This window comes from Trichechus manatus, unplaced genomic scaffold, assembly GCF_000243295.1.
Source record: "Trichechus manatus latirostris isolate Lorelei unplaced genomic scaffold, TriManLat1.0 scaffold00088, whole genome shotgun sequence".
NCBI classification, from domain to species: domain Eukaryota; kingdom Metazoa; phylum Chordata; class Mammalia; order Sirenia; family Trichechidae; genus Trichechus; species Trichechus manatus.
Genome location: NW_004444024.1, coordinates 470227 through 491036, shown reverse-complemented (window position 1 = coordinate 491036; position 20810 = coordinate 470227). Strand labels below are relative to the sequence as shown.

The 20810-nt window shown below is 42.2% G+C and overlaps 1 protein-coding gene across 3 annotated transcripts in view; it reads left to right on the top strand.

Moving 5' to 3' along the window:
• STIM1 (stromal interaction molecule 1) overlaps positions 1-20810 on the top strand; it is a 198822-nt gene that overhangs the window by 100838 nt on the left and 77174 nt on the right. For all 3 annotated transcript variants that reach the window (XM_004381923.1, XM_004381922.3, XM_023736506.1), the window contains exon 2: positions 4964-5094. In XM_004381923.1, coding sequence (XP_004381980.1) covers positions 4964-5094 — 131 coding nt within the window. The remainder of the gene's footprint in view (positions 1-4963; positions 5095-20810) is intronic.

Below are 20810 nucleotides of genomic sequence, written 5' to 3'. Positions count from 1 at the left end.
TTTTCCAAAATGGTTGTATCATTTTGCATTCCCACCAGCAGTGCATAAGAGTTCTGATCTGCCCGCAGCCCCTCCAACATTTGTTATTTCCAGCGTTTTTGATTTGTGGTGCCAGTAATGCCGGGGGTGAGATGGTATCTCATTGTGGTTTTAATTTGCATTTCTCTAATGGCTAGTGATCATAAGCATTTCCTCATGTGTCTCTTGGCCGTGTGAATGCCTTATTTGGTGAAGTGTCTGTTCATTTCCTTTGCCCATTTTTTAATTGGATTATTTGTCTTTTTGTCATAGAGGTGTTGGATTTTCTTGTAGATTTTAGAGATTAGACTTTTGTCTAACTTGCAATGTCCAAAATTTTTTTCCTAGTCTGTAGGTTCTCTTTTTACTCTTTTGTTGAAGTCTTTTGATGAGCATAAGTGTTTAATTTTTAGAAGATCCTAGTTATCTGGCTTATCTTCTGGAGTTTGTGTGTTGTTGGTTATGGCTGAAACCAACATTTTGAAAACTCCGACCTATGTATGGTATTCTGCCTGGAATTCTTCCTCTCTTTTCTACCTAGGGAAACTCTGGTGGCATAGTGGTTAAGTGCTATGGCTGCTAACCAAAAGGTTGGCAATTCGAGTCCACCAGGCACTCCTTGGAAACTCTATGGGGCAGTTCTGCTCTGTCATATAGGGTCTCTATGAGTAGGAATCAACTCGATGGCAATGGGTTTGTTTTTTTTTTTTTTGTTTGTTTTTCTACCTCGGGAAATCCTACACATAATTGTGGAGTTGGTATTTAATTTTTCATTTTCCTGAAAGAACGTTTACTGAGCACCCATCTAGAACCTTGCTCTTTGCTTGCTGCTGGGGAAATGGCTCCAAACTCTTATGGAGATCATAATCTGATGGGGAAGACAAATTAAACAGGCAATTACAACACAGTGTGATAAACGTTACTAGTGATAGATACATAAATGTTGGGGGAGCACAAGTCATTGCCAGTGCTGCAAAGAGCCACCTGCCCAATCACCTGGAACATATAACTAATCCAGTTGATTGGAGTGTACCTCCTATACTTGATTCTTGATAGTCTGACAGGGAAAAGTGGTTGAAATTAACAGAAGAATAGGAACTGTTCACTTACTACTCTGAGAGGAAGGAAGGGAGCTACCGTGCATCAAAGGCCAGGCCCTATGCTAGATGTTTTAACGAATGTGATCTTATTTAATTCTCACAAAAACCTATGCAGTAGAGATTATTACCCCCATTTTGTAAATGAGAAATTGAAAGCCCAGAGAAGTTAAATAATTTGCCCAATATCATATGGTTTGTAACGGTGAAGCTGGGATTTTGACATGTGTGTTCTGACTGTAAGTCCCGGGCCCTTTCATTGCAGTAATAATGTGTTGCTAAATTGGTAGACCTTCTAAGGTATTTCCAGATGGCTTCGGGAAACCTTGCCAGACTGGAATGTTTAAGAGAAGATAGAAGAGGTCTCAGGAAGGACAGGGAGGCAGCTTAGGAAATGGTTGGTTGGAGGAGTTATTTGTGAGTTTTGACTGACATGATTTTTCTGGACCGGATTCTATAGCCAGATGGGACATCAAACTTTTATACTTCCTCATCCTCAATCCCTTTAATCCTTCCCTGTGCCAGATGATGCCAGCAGCAAAGGTCACCTGTCTGTCTGATCACGTTACAAACCAGAGCCTGGTGTTTGAAGCTCAAACTTCTTGGACCTGCAGGAGACCGTTGGGAATAGGAACTGACTGACCTCAGGCCAATGGTGCCCAGTCTGGGGGTCTCCAGCCCTTAGAACTTGATAAACTATTTCCTTTATTTTTAAAAGCCTACTGGAAATCATAATGACCCCATGTGTGTCAGAATAGGACTGTACTCAATATGGTTTTCAATGGCTGATTTTTCAGTAGATCGCCAGCCCTTTCTTCTGAGGCACTTGTGGGTTAGCAGCTGAACACGTTAATCATTTGTATCACCCAGGGACTCCAGAGGCCACTACCATACCATAAATTAGATACCATGTGAGGCAATTAACAAATAGTGCCTGAGACATAGCATAAGCTTAATAAAGACCACTTAAAAAAAAAAAATGAAATAAATAAATAAAAGCCTACTAGAAGTTGTACTTTACTTAGGATGAGCCTGTACGCGGATACAGGCTAGTGAAAAGGTCGGATTTCTTTGGTTTAGATCAGAAATCTGTCAATTCCCTGTGGTTCAGGTGTGCCACTTCTGATTTTTTAAAGCAAGGGTCAGCAAACCATGGCTCACAGGCCAAATATGGGCCACTGTCTTTTTTTTTTAAATTAGAACACAACCACACTCATTCATTTCTGTATTTTTTTATGTCTGGTGTAGCTTTTGTGCTACAATGGCAGAGTTAAATAATTGCAACAGATCTACAAATCCTAAATTGTTTACTATCTAGTCCTTAACAGAAAGTTTGTTGACTGCTCGAGTAACCGTGATTCTTTCTATCCTGGCACTTAGCACGTAGGGTTTTGATTGCCTTTCTCCACTTTTATTATTGAATTCATTAAGAGCAAAGATGAGATCTGATTCATCTCTTTAGGCCCCATTCTGATCATACCAAAAGCCAAACCTGTTGCTGCCAAGTCAATTCTGACTCATAGCAACCCTATAGGATAGAGTAGAACTGCCCCACAGAGTTCCCAAGGAGTGGTTGGTGGATTCGAATTGCCAACCTTTTTGGTTAGCAGCCAAACTCCTAACTACCGTGCCACAGGGCTCTGTTCTGATCATAAAAAAAACAAAAATTGGTTGCCATCGAGTCGATTCCAACTCATAGCGACTCTATAGGACAGAGTTGAACTGCCCCATAGGGTTTCCAGGGAGCACCTGGTGGATTCAAACTCCTGCCCTTTTGGTTAGCTGTTGTAGCTCTTAACCATCATACTACCAGGGTTTCCCAGTTCTGATCATAGGGCCTGATATATGAAGAACACTCAATAAGTGTTGTTTAAATGAGTGCATCATATGCTGATCAAAAATTTCTGACATGCCTTTGAGTAACACAAAAAACAGGCGAAGGAAGGAAACAGTTATGGTAGTTATGCTAATCTTAGTGTTATGTGCGTCATCTGTGAACTAGTCATTATTTATTGCATTTTTTTTTTTTTTTGGAGGAGATAGGTAATTTTTTCAGCAATGGTGTCCATGAATGAAACAATCATGCCAGGAGCTCTTGTTGGTGAGGAAGTAGAAGAACAATGCCTTAATCTTTTGCTACATTCTACTGTCTCCCTCAATACCTACTATCCCTTCACTCCCTCCCCAACTTGGCAGAACGAATGTAGAATGATATAAACATGGAGATATTTGTTTTGTATGCACAAAGTTCATCTTCATTTTTTTTTTTCTCTTATAAAGCCATTTATTCAGTGTGTTTCTTACCAGTATTACCATCTGTGACTTCCAGAAGATGGAACCAACCCAAAGCTATCTGGTCACCTTAGCATAAAGGCAATCTAGGTGAGGTGCTGGTCTGGGAGTCAGCAGACCAGGGCTCTTGCTGTGGGTCTTCATCTGCCTTTGTTTGACTTTGGACATATCATTTCACATCTGTGAACTTCAATATTCAACAGATTTTTATTGAGTCACACCTAGGATGCTTTAAAAATTAAATATTTGTACCCTTACCTTGTCTTGAAAAGGATTTGAGCAACTGGCAAGTGATAAATAGGTGACCTATCTTGTCTTGTCCTGTCAGTGGCTCTGGTAAGCAGACAAGTAAATGATCAAATGGATTAGTATTTCAGGTCTTTGATCAGTGCCTTCTAGAAGGCTTCATAGCCACAGGCTTTTTGTCCTGTCCTTGCTTACTCTCCTGTGAATAGTTTCTTCTCTTATCTGTGAAGTCAGGATCTTTCTTCCATCTTCTTTGGGAGAGATCTAAAGAGTACTCAGTCTAGGAAGTGGTTATCAAGATCAGGGTCAAAAGGAAAGGGAAATTTTAGAATCTAGGCATAGGAAGAAATATTAGAAACTTTAGCCAAATTGCCTTTTTCAAACTGAACTTGAGAGCTGGATTAGGGAAGTGACCTCCCAAGAGTTACATGGGGGAGCTAAGACTAGATTCCAGGCTTTTTCTGCTATGTGCATCGTCAGTCAGCGTCCGTGTTTTCCAGGTTTGTAAAAGAAAATTCAGTGTCTTGGAAAGAGCTGGGCGTGGCCTAGGCTCTTGTGCTGGTTTTATTGCTGTGTGGCTGTGTGATGATAGGCAGAAGAAGCTGAACTCCAGACTTCCCAAGCTGTTGTATCAGATGAGCTCAGGACCTCTAGACATCTAATAGGCATTTGCTGGACATAATTGCCTGTGGGGTTTCCCCAGTAAGCCTGTGGCTGGTATTGTATATACCAGCAGTGACAAAGTGAACAAAAAGGAAAACTACCCCATTATTCTGGCACTGGAACTAACTACTTCTTTTTCTGTTTCCAGAAAGACTGTATTATTTTACATTACCACTAGCTATGTGGCAGTACTTATTTTTACTACCTTTGACTTTATTGAGTTGCTAAATCTTTGTTTATTTGGTTGATTAACAATGATATCATTTGAATATGTATTTTTTTATTACTAGTGAACTAAACTTTTTTCCTGTGTTCATTGGCCATTTGTATTTTCTCTCATTATTATTTTTTTTCTTGTGAATTATCTATGTTCTTTGTCCAGATCCTAGTGTATTCCTAGTCCTGTGCTTGATTTCCCTGCCAGAGAACTATCAGGATGACAAAGCACTGTCCCTCACTGAGAGAGCTCAGCACATTCTTAGGGAGACAGTTAAAGGCTAGATGAAACACTTCCCTCACTGTACAAGGAACCCATTCAGGACCTACATGATGAGTCAGGTACTAGAAGCTAAAGACTTGGAGACAGATGGGTTATAGAGGCTTGGTGACAGCCCTGAGTAATGTTGTCTCTTGCTTTTCCTGTACAGAGTTTTGCCGGATTGACAAGCCCCTGTGTGACAGTGAGGATGAGAAGCTCAGCTTTGAGGCTGTCCGCAGCATCCACAAGCTGATGGATGATGATGCCAATGGTGATGTCGATGTGGAAGAAAGTGATGAGGTGAGCTCTCTCACCTTGCCTGGTGCTCTTCTCTTCCTGGGTGAAACAGTCCCTGAAAGCTGCCTAGACACGCTGTTCCCTGTGGAGAGATGTTCTCTGATGCTGGCTTGTTTTCTAGGAACTTTTTCCCGTCAGGGGAGGTGGCTCTCAGCAGAGCAGCCCTTGAGGAGCCAGCCTGTCAGAGTGCAGGCCTTATGCCTCTGTCTATGCCTGAACTGGTTCCCACTTAACTGGCTAGTAGCACGACACTGACTGAGTGTGCTGCTTGAGGAGGAGAGGGAACCTCGAGGTTTCCCTGGATCCTTATTGTAATCCTGCTGTGGATGGAGGTGATCAGTCAGTACTTACTTTGTGCTTGGCATGTGGGAGAGAAGGCAAGGCAGTCAGATCCTGCCCTCTGGAAGCTTACGCTCTATTTGGTAGGAAGAAACAAATGTTTTTAGAAAGATTCTTCTTGATTCCAAGCTGTAGTTGAGTGATTCAGGTAGTAAGAGCTGGAGGGATCTCTAGGATGCAGAAAGCTCTGTTATTGTTTCACCTTTTGGCATTACTATTGCTCCAACTCCACAGAGCCCAGATTACACAGTCATCAAGATTTAAGGGTTTGAATTGAGCCAGCAGTTTGGTGAAGCTGCCAGGTTATGTCAACTCTTCAGTAGTGATACACTGTATAAAATGAGGAAGGAGGTAAGCCTAGTTTCTCTTCCCTGCTTGTTAAGCCCACCTTTGAATTTTGAATTCAATTTGAATCTCATATTGTCAGAAGGTTTTGGAACAGTGAGAATCTAATCACAAAAGAGTGACATGAATGATGAAGAGTATGGAAACTATGAAATGGAGAGCATTGAATACAATTCAGTAAATATTTATTCATGTCTATCATATATGTGCCAGGCCCTGTGCTAGGCACTGGGGATGTGACAGTCAATAAGACAGATACAATCTGTCCTCACATAATTTACAGTCTAGTGAAGAAGCTTTAGTCTGGAGAAGAAGAGATTCAGGTAGTATAATGTCTGTCTTCAAATACATAAGAAGTAGAGGAGTCAAACAAATAAAGATGATAATAACATTGGAAACCATAGTACTATCGTTTATTGAACTCTTACTCTGTGCCAGACAGTGTTATTAAGCTCTTTGTATCGTTACTCTTTTGACTTTCTTAACAGCCTTATGAAGTTGGTATTATTACCAAGGATTGGAGCCTTGGAAAGTTTAGGCATTTTCTTCCAGGTCACACAGGATTTGAGCTCAGATCTGGTTTCCAAGCCCATGCTCTCAGGCACTGCTGTATTGTTTCCTTTATTCTAAGGGAAAACCAGGACCAACGTGGGGAAAGCAAAGAATAGGCATTGTCTTAGTTATCTTGTGCTGCTGTAACAGAAATACCACAAGTGCATAGCTTTAACAAAGAGAAATCTATTCTCTCACAGTTTAGGAGGATAGAAGTCCAAATTCAGGGTGCCAGCTTTAGGGGAAGCGTTTTTCTCTCTGTCAGTTCTGGGGGAAGGTCCTTGTCATCAGTCTTCTGGTCTAGCAGCTTCTCAGTGCAGGGACCCTGGGTCCAAAGTATGCGCGCTCCTCCTGGTTCTTCTTGCTTGGTGATAATGAGGTCCCTCGTCTTTCTGCTTGCTTCTCTCTTTTATATCTCAAAAGAGATTGATTCAAGATACAACCTAATCTTGCAGATTCAGTCCTGCCTCATTAACATAACTGCCTCTAATCCTGCCTCATTGACATCATAGAGGTAGAACTTACAACACATAGGAGAATCACATCAGTTGACAAAATGGTAGACAATTACACAATACTGGGAATCGTGGCCTAGCCAAGTTGGCATACGTTTTTGGGGGACACCGTTCAATCCATAACAGGCATACTCTTCTAGAATAAAGAACTACCTATCAGAGCTGTCTTGTCCTAGAAGAGTCTATTTTGGTAGATAATGGAATTCGTCACTGAAGATGGACAAATAGAATATAGAACTCCACTGATTGATCAGCAGGGGGGATTTATATTAAGTTGAACTAGATAATATCCAAGGAATTCAAAGTAGGAGGGAAATAGATTTCCTGGAGGAAATGTACGATGTGGATAGAGTGCAAAGGGTGGGGCAGCCTGAGTGGTAGGGAATCAATGTGAACAATGGTGTGGAGATAGTAAGAAGCCTGATGAGTTGGTTTGGTTAGACAGAGAGACTGTGGTAGAAAACTGCAGGACAAAAAGCTGGAGAGGAAATTGAGGCCCAGGCAACCAGGCTGAGATTTGTATACTTGTTGAACAAGACAATTACAGCTTCTTAAGGAAGGAGAACAACCATGATGAAAGTGCCTGAAGTTTTGGTCACATCTAGAACTGTCATTGGCTCTCAAAGGACAAAAAAAATTTTTTTTTTTTTTTTTCTGCTACGAATAGAGCCATGATCTTGGTAGTGAATGAGGCTTCGCTCCCCTAGGACCTGGTCACATGACTGGGAGATGTATGGCACAATAGCTAAGAAGACGATATGATCCAGGATCTGCAAATTCCTGGATATCTTTGTCATCCTTTCCTCCTTTTTTTTCACCTTCTACTGAATTGCTTTGTCAATGAAGGGAGGAAGAAAATGTTCTTTTTAGAGGAATGTTACCACAACAAAAAGCTCATCAGCACAAACTGTTCCAAAATAACGCAAAAGCTGTCACCTCACTTTTCTTTGTGCCAGTGGTGAGCTGTTCTTTTTTAGCATAGCTTCTGTCTTGCTTTGGCTTCAGATGCTCTCCCTGCCATTTCAGGCCTCTGGTGGTTAGAGAAGCCTGCTAGTCTAGGTTTTCATGATCAGTTGCAAGCTATTGTCCTCGACAGAGAAAGTAGGGGCAGCAAAATGTGTGTGCCCAGGTCAATCCAAACATATATGAGACAACCTTGGAGTTCAGGATCTAACTAGAAAGTTGGGTGGACAGCTCAGGGCTTAGAATGTTGGGTAATGGACGGTGAGGTACCAGTAATGAAACCCTGTTTGTGCTAGTCATCAAGCACCTGAGATTTTTATGACCCATTTAAAAGCATTGCTGATTACCCAAGGACCTTAGCAGAAGTCTGAAGGGATGATCATTTATTCAGTCCCATTGGTGAGTTTTTCAGATAACCGAATTATAACCTCAGTGATAAATCTTTTAAAACCTTAGCCATTTTTGAAAGAACTCTCTTCTTACAGATTATTGTGAACACAGTGTTGACTTTCTTTGAATAATTTACAGTATGTCTTCAAGACCTCTTGCAGTATTACTGCAGTGTCTAGATTCCTATATGCATTGTTATGATTGCTTGTTATGGTTTTCCTGTCTCTTCTTTGATTCATTCTCATTTCTAATTGCTGTATCTACTCTACTATGAGTTGTGAAATGCTAAACTGAGACCCATCAGGCATTTTTAGAAAATATTTAGTTATTAGTGTGTGGGCTGGCCAGTTTGACTGCTCAAGTGCCATTTTTGCTTGCTTCTGTTCTGAATAGCAGAGGCCATAGATTGTGGGCCCTTCAGATAAGCAAGATGGCACTATTGGTGATGGTGCCCTTTCTGCAAAGCTAGCAGAGAATTCTACCAGGCTGGCAGTGTGGGAGTTCATGACATGCTTTCTATTCAGATCTTTAGGTGGGGACACTGCCCATGGGCAAAGGATTTGCTACAGTGGGATGGTACTGTCAGGTTGTCCTGACAGTCTGAGGTAGGCCGACAAGGGCCTGTCTATAACCACTGTCCCCTGATTTGACCAGACTCTTTGAGAGCAGTGCTGTTTTCTTCTTTGGACCCTACATGGGAAATCATGGGCATTTATTCAGGTATTAAACAAATTCCTATTGAATACCTACTATGTGCCAGGTATTGTTCTAGGGCTCGGGATACCAGAATGAACAAAATGGATAAGATCCCTGCTTTTATGGAGCATACACTTGATAGTTTTTTATAAAATTACATAACTTACTATATGTCCTAGCGATTCTACACCTAGGCATTTACTCTAGATAAATGAAAACCTAAAACATGTACGTAAATGTTTATAGCAACTTTATTCATAATTGCCAGAAACTGTATACAACCCAAATGTCCTTCATCGTGTGATGGATAAACAAACTATGGTATGTCCGTACAATGGAAGACTACTCAGCAATAAAAGGAATGAACTGTTGGTGCACACAGTGTGGGTGAATCTTAAAGGCATTATGCTGAGTGAAAGGAACCAGTCTTAAGAGGTTATGTACTGTATGATTCCATTTATATGACATTCTGAGAAAGGCAGAAACTATAGGGACAAAGAGTAGATCAGTAATTACCACAGATTGATGGTATGGGGAGGGTTTGACTACAAAGGAACAGAATGAGGGAATTTTTTTGAGTGATGGAACTTTCTTGTATCCAGATTGTAGTGGCAGTTACATGAATCTAAATATGTGTTAAAACTCATAGAACTATACACCAAAAAAATTAATCATATGTTAATTTTAAAAAGTTCCCAGTCTTATACCTGACTCATAAGACAAGCTCAGTAAACGCTAATTACTTTCCCCTCTTTCCTCTGTATTTCCAGGAAATCTGCCTGCATCTGACAGTTGTATTTTTATGCTTGTCTGATTGATGTCTATTTCTCTAACCAGATTGTGAGCCTCTTAAGGGCAGAGACTGACCTTATCTGCTTTGTCTCTGTTTCACCAATGTCCAACAGACCCTGGTACAGAATATGTGCTTCATTACCTTGTTGAATGGCTGACCAGTGTAGCTCTAGCTGCATGGTGTCAGGCTGAGATGGGAGTCCTGAGCAAAGGGGTGAGCACACTTTGGTGGAGGGTGGGGATGAGTAGTTAGCAGTACGAGCCTGGAAAGACTTCACAAGAATCTATGAGCCTGCAAGATCTGTTTATGGTCCTGTTAGTGTTTGTGGTGTGTGGTGTAGAAGTATATAGCACAGGGTTAAGAGCTTGTGCTTTGGAGCCACACAGACCTGGGTTTGAACTTGGCTCTGCCTCTTATGTGCTGTGTAAACTTGGAGAAGTTACTTAATCTTTTTCAGCTTCAATTTCTTTATTAGAAATTGAAGTAATAATAATAGTAGGCACCTAATGAGGTTGTTGGGAAGATTAAATGAAAATGCATATAAAGCAAGTAGTACAATGCCTGGCACATAGAAGAGGCTCAGTAAATGTTAGTTTCTGTTGTTCTTACTGTTGTTTTTTGTTATTATGAGTAAGAGCATGCATTTGGAGGCAGAGAAGCTTTGTTCAAAACTTCGCTTTGTCACTTATTAGCTATGTGATCTTAGGCAAATAACTTCACCTCTCTGAGCCTTGGTTTCTTCAGCAATTTGAGGGGTGTGGGTCAAACCCACCCAGTGGTTCCATGGGAGAAAAGACCGGACGATCTGCTCCGGTAAAGATTAGAGTCTAGGAAACCCTATAGGACGGTTCTTTGTCACATGGGATCCCTATGACTTGGAATTGACTCGATGACACACAACAACAATTCCTTCTAGAGTTGTTAGAATTCGATGCCAAGTTCCAAGCACGATGCCTGGCCCACGATAGGTGCTAAGTCCATGTTTTTTCCTCCCTCAGTGGAATGGTACAGAGAAGGAGGGCTGCCTGGATAGCAAGAATTCCAAGTCGGCTCTCTCATTATCCCATGGTACCACAGCACTTAGCTATGGGAGCCACCCCCATGCCTGGCTGACTTGACTAGAGCTGGGACGCTGTAGGAGGTAGTTCTATCTCTGCCTGAGTGGCTGATGGTAGTGGAGGAGGGCTCCATAATAGGTCAGGGCCACACATTTCTAGGGGTTGCAATTTCTCTGGCAGCTTACCCAACCTCCTGTCTATGCATGGGTACTTTAAAATAGGTCTGGGTTGAGAACTTTTGATCTTTTTCCCTACCCATCTGGAGGGCTAGAGGATTTCGAACAACAAAGCCATATTATAGTTCTGTTTTCAGGTCTGCTTGGACTTCAATAGGGTAGAGACTGGCTTGTTTTCCACCCTTTTTCATTATCCCACGTAGAACCATGCTAGGTCCTGGGAGACTGTGAGAGTTGGGGAAGAGCAGAGGCTGGGACCAGGTGGAATCAGGGCTGAGGGAGCTAAGCCCTGAGGGGCTAACAAGCCCACTTCAATATCCGAAGGGCCAGAAAGAACTTCTACTTGATGGCAAATAGTATATAGGGAGAGGAGGGAAGCCCAGTTCTGTGGACTGAGTTTGTGTGCGGGAGAAAGATATGAAAGTCTGCTTCTGTAACGATTTACAGCCTGGGAAACCCTATGGGGCAGTTTCACTCTGTCCTATAGGGTGACTATGAGTTGGAATCAACTCGATAGGAACGGTTTTTTTTTTTTTTAAGTAGCTAGGTTATGCCCAAAAGTTGTTATCACAATTAATAATAATTTTTGTTCCCTCTTCAGGCTTTGGACCTCATTTCCTCATATCCAGGTAGCTGCAGAACCCCTCTAACTGTTCCCCTGCCTCTAGTCTCTTCCCCACCAGCCCCTGTTGTACCTGTTGCCAGTGATCTTCCAAAGCTACATTTTGGTTCAGCCTCTCCCCTGTGATTTCCTTTTCCTATTCCATCTCATTTCTTGTGCCTAACACTCCATCCCTTCAAATCTGGCCTTAGCCTTCCTTAAAATTCTCTAGACACACCTCCTACCAACCATCACTTTGGTCTGGCTGTTACCGTCTTTGTCTCATAGTCATTACATGGTCATTTTCAGTCCCTTTGTTTGCTCAAGCGGTTCTCCTTACCTGGAATCAAACTCTCATACCTCACCCCTCAACCCCTGGCGTTGTCTGTATCATTCTTAGCTGTCCTCTGGGATGTTCCTGCCTCACTTTTTTCATGAACCTTCCCTGACTCCCCCATCCCTGCTGGTCTCTCTCATCTCAGTACTTACTCCCATAGCACACAGTCTATATCATTCAATTTAGCATTTACTTAGAAATTGTATTGCTTTGTGCCCTAATGATTTTGACTGTATTGTCTTGCTTGTAAGTTTGTCTTTCTGCACTGATACTAGAATTACTAAAGCACAGCTCTCATCAGGTCACTCCCACCTAGTAAAGGGAGTAAGGTGGAAAGGGAATGTCCCTACCATGTGCCAAGCCCTGTGCCAGATGATTACATGTACAGTTTCATTTAATCTTTAACCACTCTATCAGCTAGATGTTATTAATTTATTTTACAGTTGGTGAAACTGTAAGCGAGTGACTTACCTTTACTTACTAAATTAGTCTGAACCATTCTGGCTTTGGCTTACCTGGCTAGTACACATTCCACTGCATTCGCTTATTCTGGGCTACAGTGAGCCCAAACATGCTGTTCATATTTTATCATTGTGCCTTTGCTCCAGAAAAACCCTTATCCTGGCATCTCTCGCCTCCCATCTTTGCCTATTAAAATTCCACTTGTCTGTCAAGGCCTAGATTGGGGTTCACAGTCTCAGCACTGTTGACATTTTGGGCTAGACAATTCTTTGTTGTGGAGACTGTCCTTAGTACTTGGCATGAAAGTCTCATGGCGTATTGCTATGCTCTGATTGTAAAGTTGAGTCTGCCCTACTAGATTGTGAGTACTTCCAGGGCAGGATCCAAGTCTTATTCATCACCGTTTCTCTCATTGTGCTTGGTGCAAGGCCTTACACATAAAGGTGCCAAGTTAAGGTTTTTTTTATTTAAAAACAAAGACTTTATCTTATCACCCTGTGTCCCCTAAATTGTCTCCTTGGGGCATAGCAGAGTACAGAGTTGGCTGGTCAGTGGTTTGGGGGATAATGCTATAGGCTGATCAGTAGTATGGGGGAAAATGGCCTGGGTGCTTTGGTTTTGTGAGTTGCCACCCAGGGTAGAGGATGAGTCAGTGGTGAGGTGTTTCTCTGGAGCTGCTAAGGTCTCGGCTGTACACGTTAGTATATGATGTGTATGTTTTATCTCCTTTGTGGGCCACAGCCATTCCCAACTCCCATGAATCATATACAGAATCTAGATGGAGATAAAATCACTGTAGTTAAAATAATAGGAAAGACTTAGAGAAATACACATGCTAGAGAGGCATAGATGAAGAAAGGGAAAAAAAAAAAAGACAATGAGAATGCTGAAAGGCTGTGTAGCTGAGCAAAAGTATGCATAGGCTTTGAAGCAAGAAATATCAGGGTTTTAGATGTACTTCCACCAATTATTAGTTGTATGACTGTCAAGGTCATGGACTTGGAAATTTTCTTAAACTCTTTGAGCTTCAGTTTCCTCACTGTCAATTGGAGGCAATAATCCCTACCTTGAAGGATTATGGCAAAGATTAAATGAAATGTATATGACGTGCCCAGCCTGTGGTCTTGTTTATAGTACTGGTGTTACTACTATTTCTACTCCTACTATGACTGCTACCATGTGCTGGGCCTATGCTGGGTACTGTTACATACACTCTCATGTAGTCTTTACAGGAAGTCTGTGAGATAAATATGAATTTTTCCATATAATCAATAAAGAAACTGAGACTGAGTTAGCTCTTAATTATCCATTTTTTTTTTTGGATTGTCACAGCTCAGATCTGCATCAGGCTGATTTCCTTGGTCACTTGCCCTCCCTTCCTCAACCTTTGGAACCCAGTGTCTCTGAGGGTATTCTAGGCTTTTTGGCCCAAGCTTCTACCCTTCCAGAAGACCAAGGATTGGTTTGAGACTTGGGGTTGCTTTCCCTTTGTCCTCCTTCAAAGATTAAGGTTGCATCCTATTTCCCTAATAGTACCAGGGCAGTTGGTCTTGACTTTTAAGTGCAAATCAAAGTGAGACCTCACATCTGCATAACATTTTTTAGTTAAAAGTTACTTTTCCTGTACCTTATCTTATTTGATCCTTACAGCCTTGTGAGAGAGATTTCCCCTTCTTTTACAGGCAAAATAATCATGGTTTAAAGATTTTAAGTGACTTGCCCAAAGCTACACAGCTAATTAGAATTATACCCAGATCTTCTGATCTTAAATCTTAAATTCTTTATATTACACTACCGAACAATTTTTTAACGTTACAGTAAAATGTCAGGGAAATTTACTTTTTGTGAAAGGTTACAATTTTCAGTTGGTTTGGATTATTCATCACACAGTTACCTTCTTTCATGTAGTTTGTAGAATTCTACAAGGCCTACGCCCTGTGGTTTTCAACTTTTTTTTTTTTTAAAGCAGTAGAACCCCTTTTCTTTCAACTGAAATTGTATACCAAGGCCCAATGTATAAAACAGATAAAAGTGGAGCTGCTCATTATTCATAATAGCCAAAAAGCGAAGTGGACCCAAATATCCATTAGCTGACGAATGGATAAGCAAATATGGTATATTCTTACAATGGAATATTATTCAGTCATAAAAAAGAATGAAGTATTGATAGATGCTACAGCATGGATGGACCTTAAAATCACAGTATGCTAAGTGAAATAAAGAAAGAAAGTCAAAAAAGACCACATGTTGTATGATTCCATGTATATGACATGTCCAGAATAGGCATATCTGTAGAGACAGAAAGTAGATTAGTGGTTGCCAGGGGCTGTAAGGAGGAGGCAGAACAACTGGAACTACTACTGGCGAGAATGACTGCTGGAAGTGACTGCTAATGAGCCCAGGGTTTCTTTTTTGGGGTGATGAAACTGTTCCGGAATTAGATTAGTTCTGAAATTAGAACTGTTCTGGTAATGGTTATACAACTTTATGAATATACTAAAAACCAGTGAATTATGTACTTTAAATGGTACGTAAATTATATCCAACAAAGGTGTTAAAAAAATAAAAGTGGAGCTGCATTTGTTGGAGTGGTGATCACCTCACTGTTGCCCTTCTGCAACTCAAGCCACAGGAATCCCTAGGGCTCTGTTGAAAACATTTTAAAAATCGTGTTGATTTCTAACTCTATTCCCCTACCCCCAGGTTTGACAGCAATGGAGAGGTGCTTCCAAGTCTGAAGTACTATGGTTTCTGGAAGTCTAGATACCTGCTTAGCTAACTGACAGCTAGATTGCCTCTGTTTCTGGACAGGTGTAGCTGGCTTTTAAGAACACCAGACTGCAGGGTCCTAGGACATTCCCTTTGGGATAATTTTTTTTTTTTTTTTTTTTGTAGTTGGCACTGCTTCTGGGGAATCTATGATGGCAAGGAAGCTGTAGGAGAAACCAGGTGGTAATTACCTCACCCACATACCAGGGGCATGCATCTATTTCTTGGCCATTACCAGATGGAGCTCCATGTGGGGAGAGATCAAAGGCTGCTGCCAAGTAGTCCTGGTTTTATTTTTCCTGGATTAACCTTGTGTTCAGGGCCTCCCTTTGATTCCTGCTGCTGCTTCCATGTTGGGCACTGGGAAACAGTGCTCTCCCTTTGGTCCTGGAACCAATTGTGAACGTAGATTTTTTTCCTCACTTCCCCTTTGCACAGCTTTGTGCAAAGCTGGAGCTATTTTTTTTTTTTTTAAGTTAAAACTGTATACAAAATAGAGCAAAAAAGAAATAATTGCAAATAATTATCCAAATAATCTCAGTGCAGTTTTCTCATGTATACATTTCTTTTGCTGCAGTAACTCTTCTTTGACCCCCAAAGGCTATTATAGTCTGGTGGCATCTCTCTGTTTTTCTGCCTTCTAGCCCCCGCCTGTCCCTGGTGTAATCACCATTTTATCTCCTGTCTCCTGGGACACTCTGACCCCCCCCCCCGCCCTTAATCCGGGCAAAGCAGATTGAAGTCTGTCCAGATTGGGCAGGACAGAGATGACTGACTCCAGGAATGGCATCATTCTTCATGTGAAGCCTGCTCCTTAGGCTAAAGAAATGTCCTGTCTTCATTCTTATAAATAATTATAGGATGACTGCTGTAGCATCCATCTACCAGGAGTCACTCACTGTCGGTTATAGTCTGCAACCCCATTGAGTCCAAGTTCTGTGACCCTGCTCATACATTCAGCCCTAACTTTTGTGATTTTCTTAGAATAAATTGCTTGGACATTGACTTTAGAAGTCCAGGTATTAGCTTTGGAGTCAGGCCTGCAGTAAAATCCAAGCTTGCAATGTATTAGCTGAAAAGGCAAGTCATTTGGAGCCTTACTAGGTGGCACAGTTTGTGCTCAACTGCTAACCTAAGAGTTGGTAATTTGAATCCCCCAGCAATACTGTAGAAGAAAAGGCTTGGAAGTCTGCTTCCATTAAGATTACAGCCAAGAAAACGCTATGGAGCAGTTCTACTCTGTAACACATGGGGTCACCATGTGTTGGAATCGACTTGACGGCAATTAACAAAAAAATAGGGATGAAAATAAGATTCTCTTCTTGTAGTTTAGAAGCCCTCAGGGCTAGTGAGAAAGGCAGGTATGTCACCCACCAAGGCCAATAGCATGTTTTAAGTTCTGTAATGGTGATGTGCACAGGGGACTGTGGGAGTTTCAAGGGGAATCAGGGTGCCCTGATCTAATATGTGCTGGTGTAGCAGAAGGCATATTGTCAGCCGGCACTCAGGCAAGGTGCCAGTTGCCAGGCAAGCTGAGCTACCCATCAGAGGGAGTAGGCATAGTTTGCAATCTGTCCCAGGGCAACAGCCAGATACAAGATAAGGCAGAAGCAAACCCAGATGGTACTCCTCATGTTTCCAGGAAAACCCAGAAGGTGGCTTGCTTTGACAGACAGGGAAATTCTTTCTCACTAAGCAGACTGTTGTCTTTCCTTCCTCCCTCTTTGTGAGTGAGTCTGCTGTGTCTCTTCTGGATGGGAATCCTGTTGATGACAGAGACTAGGTGTACTTGTAAGTCTTCTCTGTCATGTGTGTGTATCTGTATATGTGTATATGTCTATATGTGCCTTTGTGTTGGTATTTCTTTGTATGTGTGTGTGTATATCATTTTGTGCTTTTGGAGTGTGTATGTTTCATTATTCAGATGTGTCTGCGTGTTCAACAAGATGTGGAAGGAGGCGAGGAATACTGAGCCAAGGAAGCAGAGGCTGAGAGAAAGCCCATACACTAGGTTGTCTTAGTTATCTAGTGCTGCTATAACAGAAATACCACAAGTGGATGGCTTTAACAAACAAATTTATTCTCTCGCAGTCTAGGAGCCTTTTCCTTTCTGTCGGCCCTGGGGGAAGATCTTGGCATTGATCTTCCCCTGGGTCTAGGAGTTTCTCAGCACAGGGACCCCAGGTACAAAGGATGCACTCCGCTCCCAGCTCTTCTTTCTAGGTGGTAGGAGGTCCCTCTCCTCTCTGTTCGCTTCTCTCTTTTATATCTCAAAAGTGATTGACTCAAGATACAGCCTAATCCTGTAGATTGTGTCCTGCCTCATTAACATAACTGCCTCTAATCCTGCCTTATACTGCCAAGGTTTTGGTTAGCAGCCATAGCACTTAACCACTACACCACCAGGGTTTCTAACATTATAGAGGTTAGGATTTATAACACATAATCACATCACAAAATGGAGGACAACCACACAACACTGGGAGTCGTAGCCTAGTCAAGTTGACACACATTTTGGGGGGACACAATTCAATCTATAACATAGTCAAGGACCAAGGAGAAAGTTAGGTGCAAAGGGTTAGGCCTGCAGTATAGTGTGTAGAACCTGGAGGTGACAGCAGAGCCAGCAATATAATCAGGATCCCAAAGATGCTGTTAGTCGAAGCAGTATCTGGACCCTATAAAGTGGTAGACAGAATAAAGTGTCATGTAGAAGCCAGAAATGGTCAAGCCAGTAGAGAGAAAAAAGACCTGCATCAGAGGTTAAGCTTCTGACTCTTCCTAAGGAGGAATCAATGCCTGGCTCCCTAGGCTCTGCTTACCTTCAGGCCTGACTGGTGTCTGTGTAGTTTGTCTGTATGTGTATTTAGACAGGTCTCTGTATACATGTCTGTTTCTGCATGTGCATCACATTCAGCATACTTCATGGCATGAGGAAGAATTGGTTTCCAATGCAATGTCTGATTCACTTGAGGATTCACTTGAGGATCAATGACGTTCCCTTCATTTGTTCTTGTGTTTTCTCCTTTCCTTCTTTTTCTCTTTCTTTCTTCCTTCCATAAACATGTTGAGTGTCTGCTCTGTGCGAGGTGCTAAAGATGTAAATACTAATAAAGAAGACAAATTACCTACCCACAAGGGCTCACATATTCCTATTGCCATTGCCATCAAGTCGATTCCAACTCATAGCGACCCTATAGGACAAAATAGAACTGCTCCACAGGGTTTCTAAGGCTATAAATCTTTATGGAAGCAGACTGCTACATCTTTCTCCCACAGAGAGGCTGGTGGATTCGAACCACTAACCTTTTGGTTAGCAGCTGAGCGCTTAACCACTGCACCACCAGGACTCTTTTTGTTCTCATATTAGTGAGGCAGAAAGACATACATGTTCAATCCTGATATGATAGGTGTTGTGACAGGAGATGAGCTCTGGAAGTACAGAAGAGGGAATTTAACCCATATTAGGATGTCAAGAAAGACTTCCTAGAGAGGTGATGTCTGAGATGAGTTTTGGGAAATGAATAGGTGTTAACCTGGGGAAAGAGGTGAGAAGGATATACCAGTCAGAGGGGGGAGTGTGATGTGCTTAGGGATCTGTGAGTCAGCGGTTCTTTTAACTTGAACGTAGACTATAAGAGTGGGGCAGGGAGGGAGAGGTTGGAGATGAGGTTGGAAATGCAGGCATTGACTGGATTCTTGCCATACTGAGGAATTTGGATTTTGTCCCAAAGATAATAAGCCAGAAGGATTGTCAGCAGAGCTGGCTACAATTTTGACTAAAGGTGTGTCAGGAGCAGACTTTCCAGAGGATGAAACTGGAACTTTGCTTTTAAAGATGAGTAGGAGTTTACCAGATGAAGTAAGGAGCTGTATTCCAGGAAAGGGGAACTTTATGAGTAAAGGCAGGGAGACAAAAAATATGGCAAGTTTGGGAGACATCAGTAGGGAGATGTCTGGAGAATAGTTTTCTCATCTATAAGATAGGGACACCACTAATATATACTTTCATGGCTGGTATGAGGCCCAAATAAGATAGGGGATGCAAAGAATGTTTTATAGACCATAGAGTTGTGTGCATATTTCAATAGTAGTTGCTTCTTCTCTGTTCCCCTCAGTGCCTAGCAGCATCAGGCATCTCTAGGAAAGGAGTGCTAATGCTAAGGAAGGAGCCCTGGTGGCACAGTGGTTAAGCACTTGGCCACTAACCGAAAGGTCAGCAGTTTGAACCCACCAGCCACTCTGCAGGAGAAAGATGTGGCAGTCTGCTTCTGTAAGGATTACAGCCTTGGAAACCCTATGGGGCAGTTCTACTCTGTCCTGTATGGTTGGAATCTACCTGACAATGGGTTTAATGCTAAGGAGGTCCAGATAGGTGTGCACCTCAGCAGTTTGGCACTGGCTGGGTGAGAGCCATGGCCTCTTTCATCTAGCCACCTGTCATCTTGAGGAAGAGGAGCTAAGATTAGAAGTTGCTGGAACCCAGAGGCTGAGTGCTGATTCAGTCAGGATAAACCATTCTCCACAGTATGAGCCCTCTTGCCAAAGGATCCAGGTTCAGAATAGTCAAACATTTACAAGCCCCTTTTACATGTAGAACGATCCCTGGTGTTGAGGTGGTTAAGTGCTCTACTGCTAACCCAATGGTCAGCAGTTTGAACCCACCAGCTGCTGCACGGGAGAAAGATGTGGCAGCCTACTTCAGTAAAGATTTATAGCCTTGGAAACCCTATGGGGCAGTTCTACTCTGTTCTGTAGGGTCGCTGTGAGTCGGAATCAACTCGACGGCAATTAATTTGGTTTTCTTTTTCTTCGGTTTTGCACATCGGGACTGTGATGGACTGTGCGTTAAATTACCTCATTTTGTCCACATGGTAACTATGTGATGTAGTCTGAATTTTACAGGCTTAAGGTGACATAAATGATAAGTGATAAAGATTTGAGTCTGTGTCAGTGAGATTCTTTTTCCTGTATGATACTTTACAAGCCTTCTGTTATCTCTGGGTGGTGAACAAGCTCCCTGATTAGTTGAGAATGAAAACATATTGTAAAAATGGCGTGGGGGCAGCTTCTGACCTTCTCTAACTTCTTAAGGTGGAAGGAGAATCAGGATCAACAGCCCAAGGCTGATTCCTATGAGGCAGAGGTCAGACATGCCTCCTCTCTCCCACATCTTTACCAATTTTGACACCAACCATCCCTCCCACAGCTCTCTCTACTCTGCTAGGTTCGATAATTCATCTCAATGGCCACAGTAGAACTCACACACAATACTCATGATTATGGGGTTTATTAGGGAAGGTAACAGGTTACAATTCAGGTTCAGGAACACTTAGAATACAGTTCTTCATCAGGACAGCTTCTTTTCAGCTGTGCCTGCAGGCACGCCTCTGTGGCCCTCAGCCTCTACCCTGCTCAGGCAAGTGTTACAGAGGTCTTTTAGCTCTACCAGTAAGTACCCAAAAGCACCCTACTCTGCCAGTAAGCCTCGGCCCGAAGGCACTCAGCTCTAGCTCTGTGGATCAGCAAACCTGAAAGCAAATGAGTGACTGAAGACACTGTTGCTCTCCTTTGCATACTGTGGAGTCCCACTCTATTCTCAGGTCACCTCATATGTGGTAAATGATATGGAAGCATCTGATATACACACCCAGAGGGCACCATTGTTAGTCTGTACAGTTTATATTGGTAGAGCATAATTATTTTTTTTTATTGTACTTTAG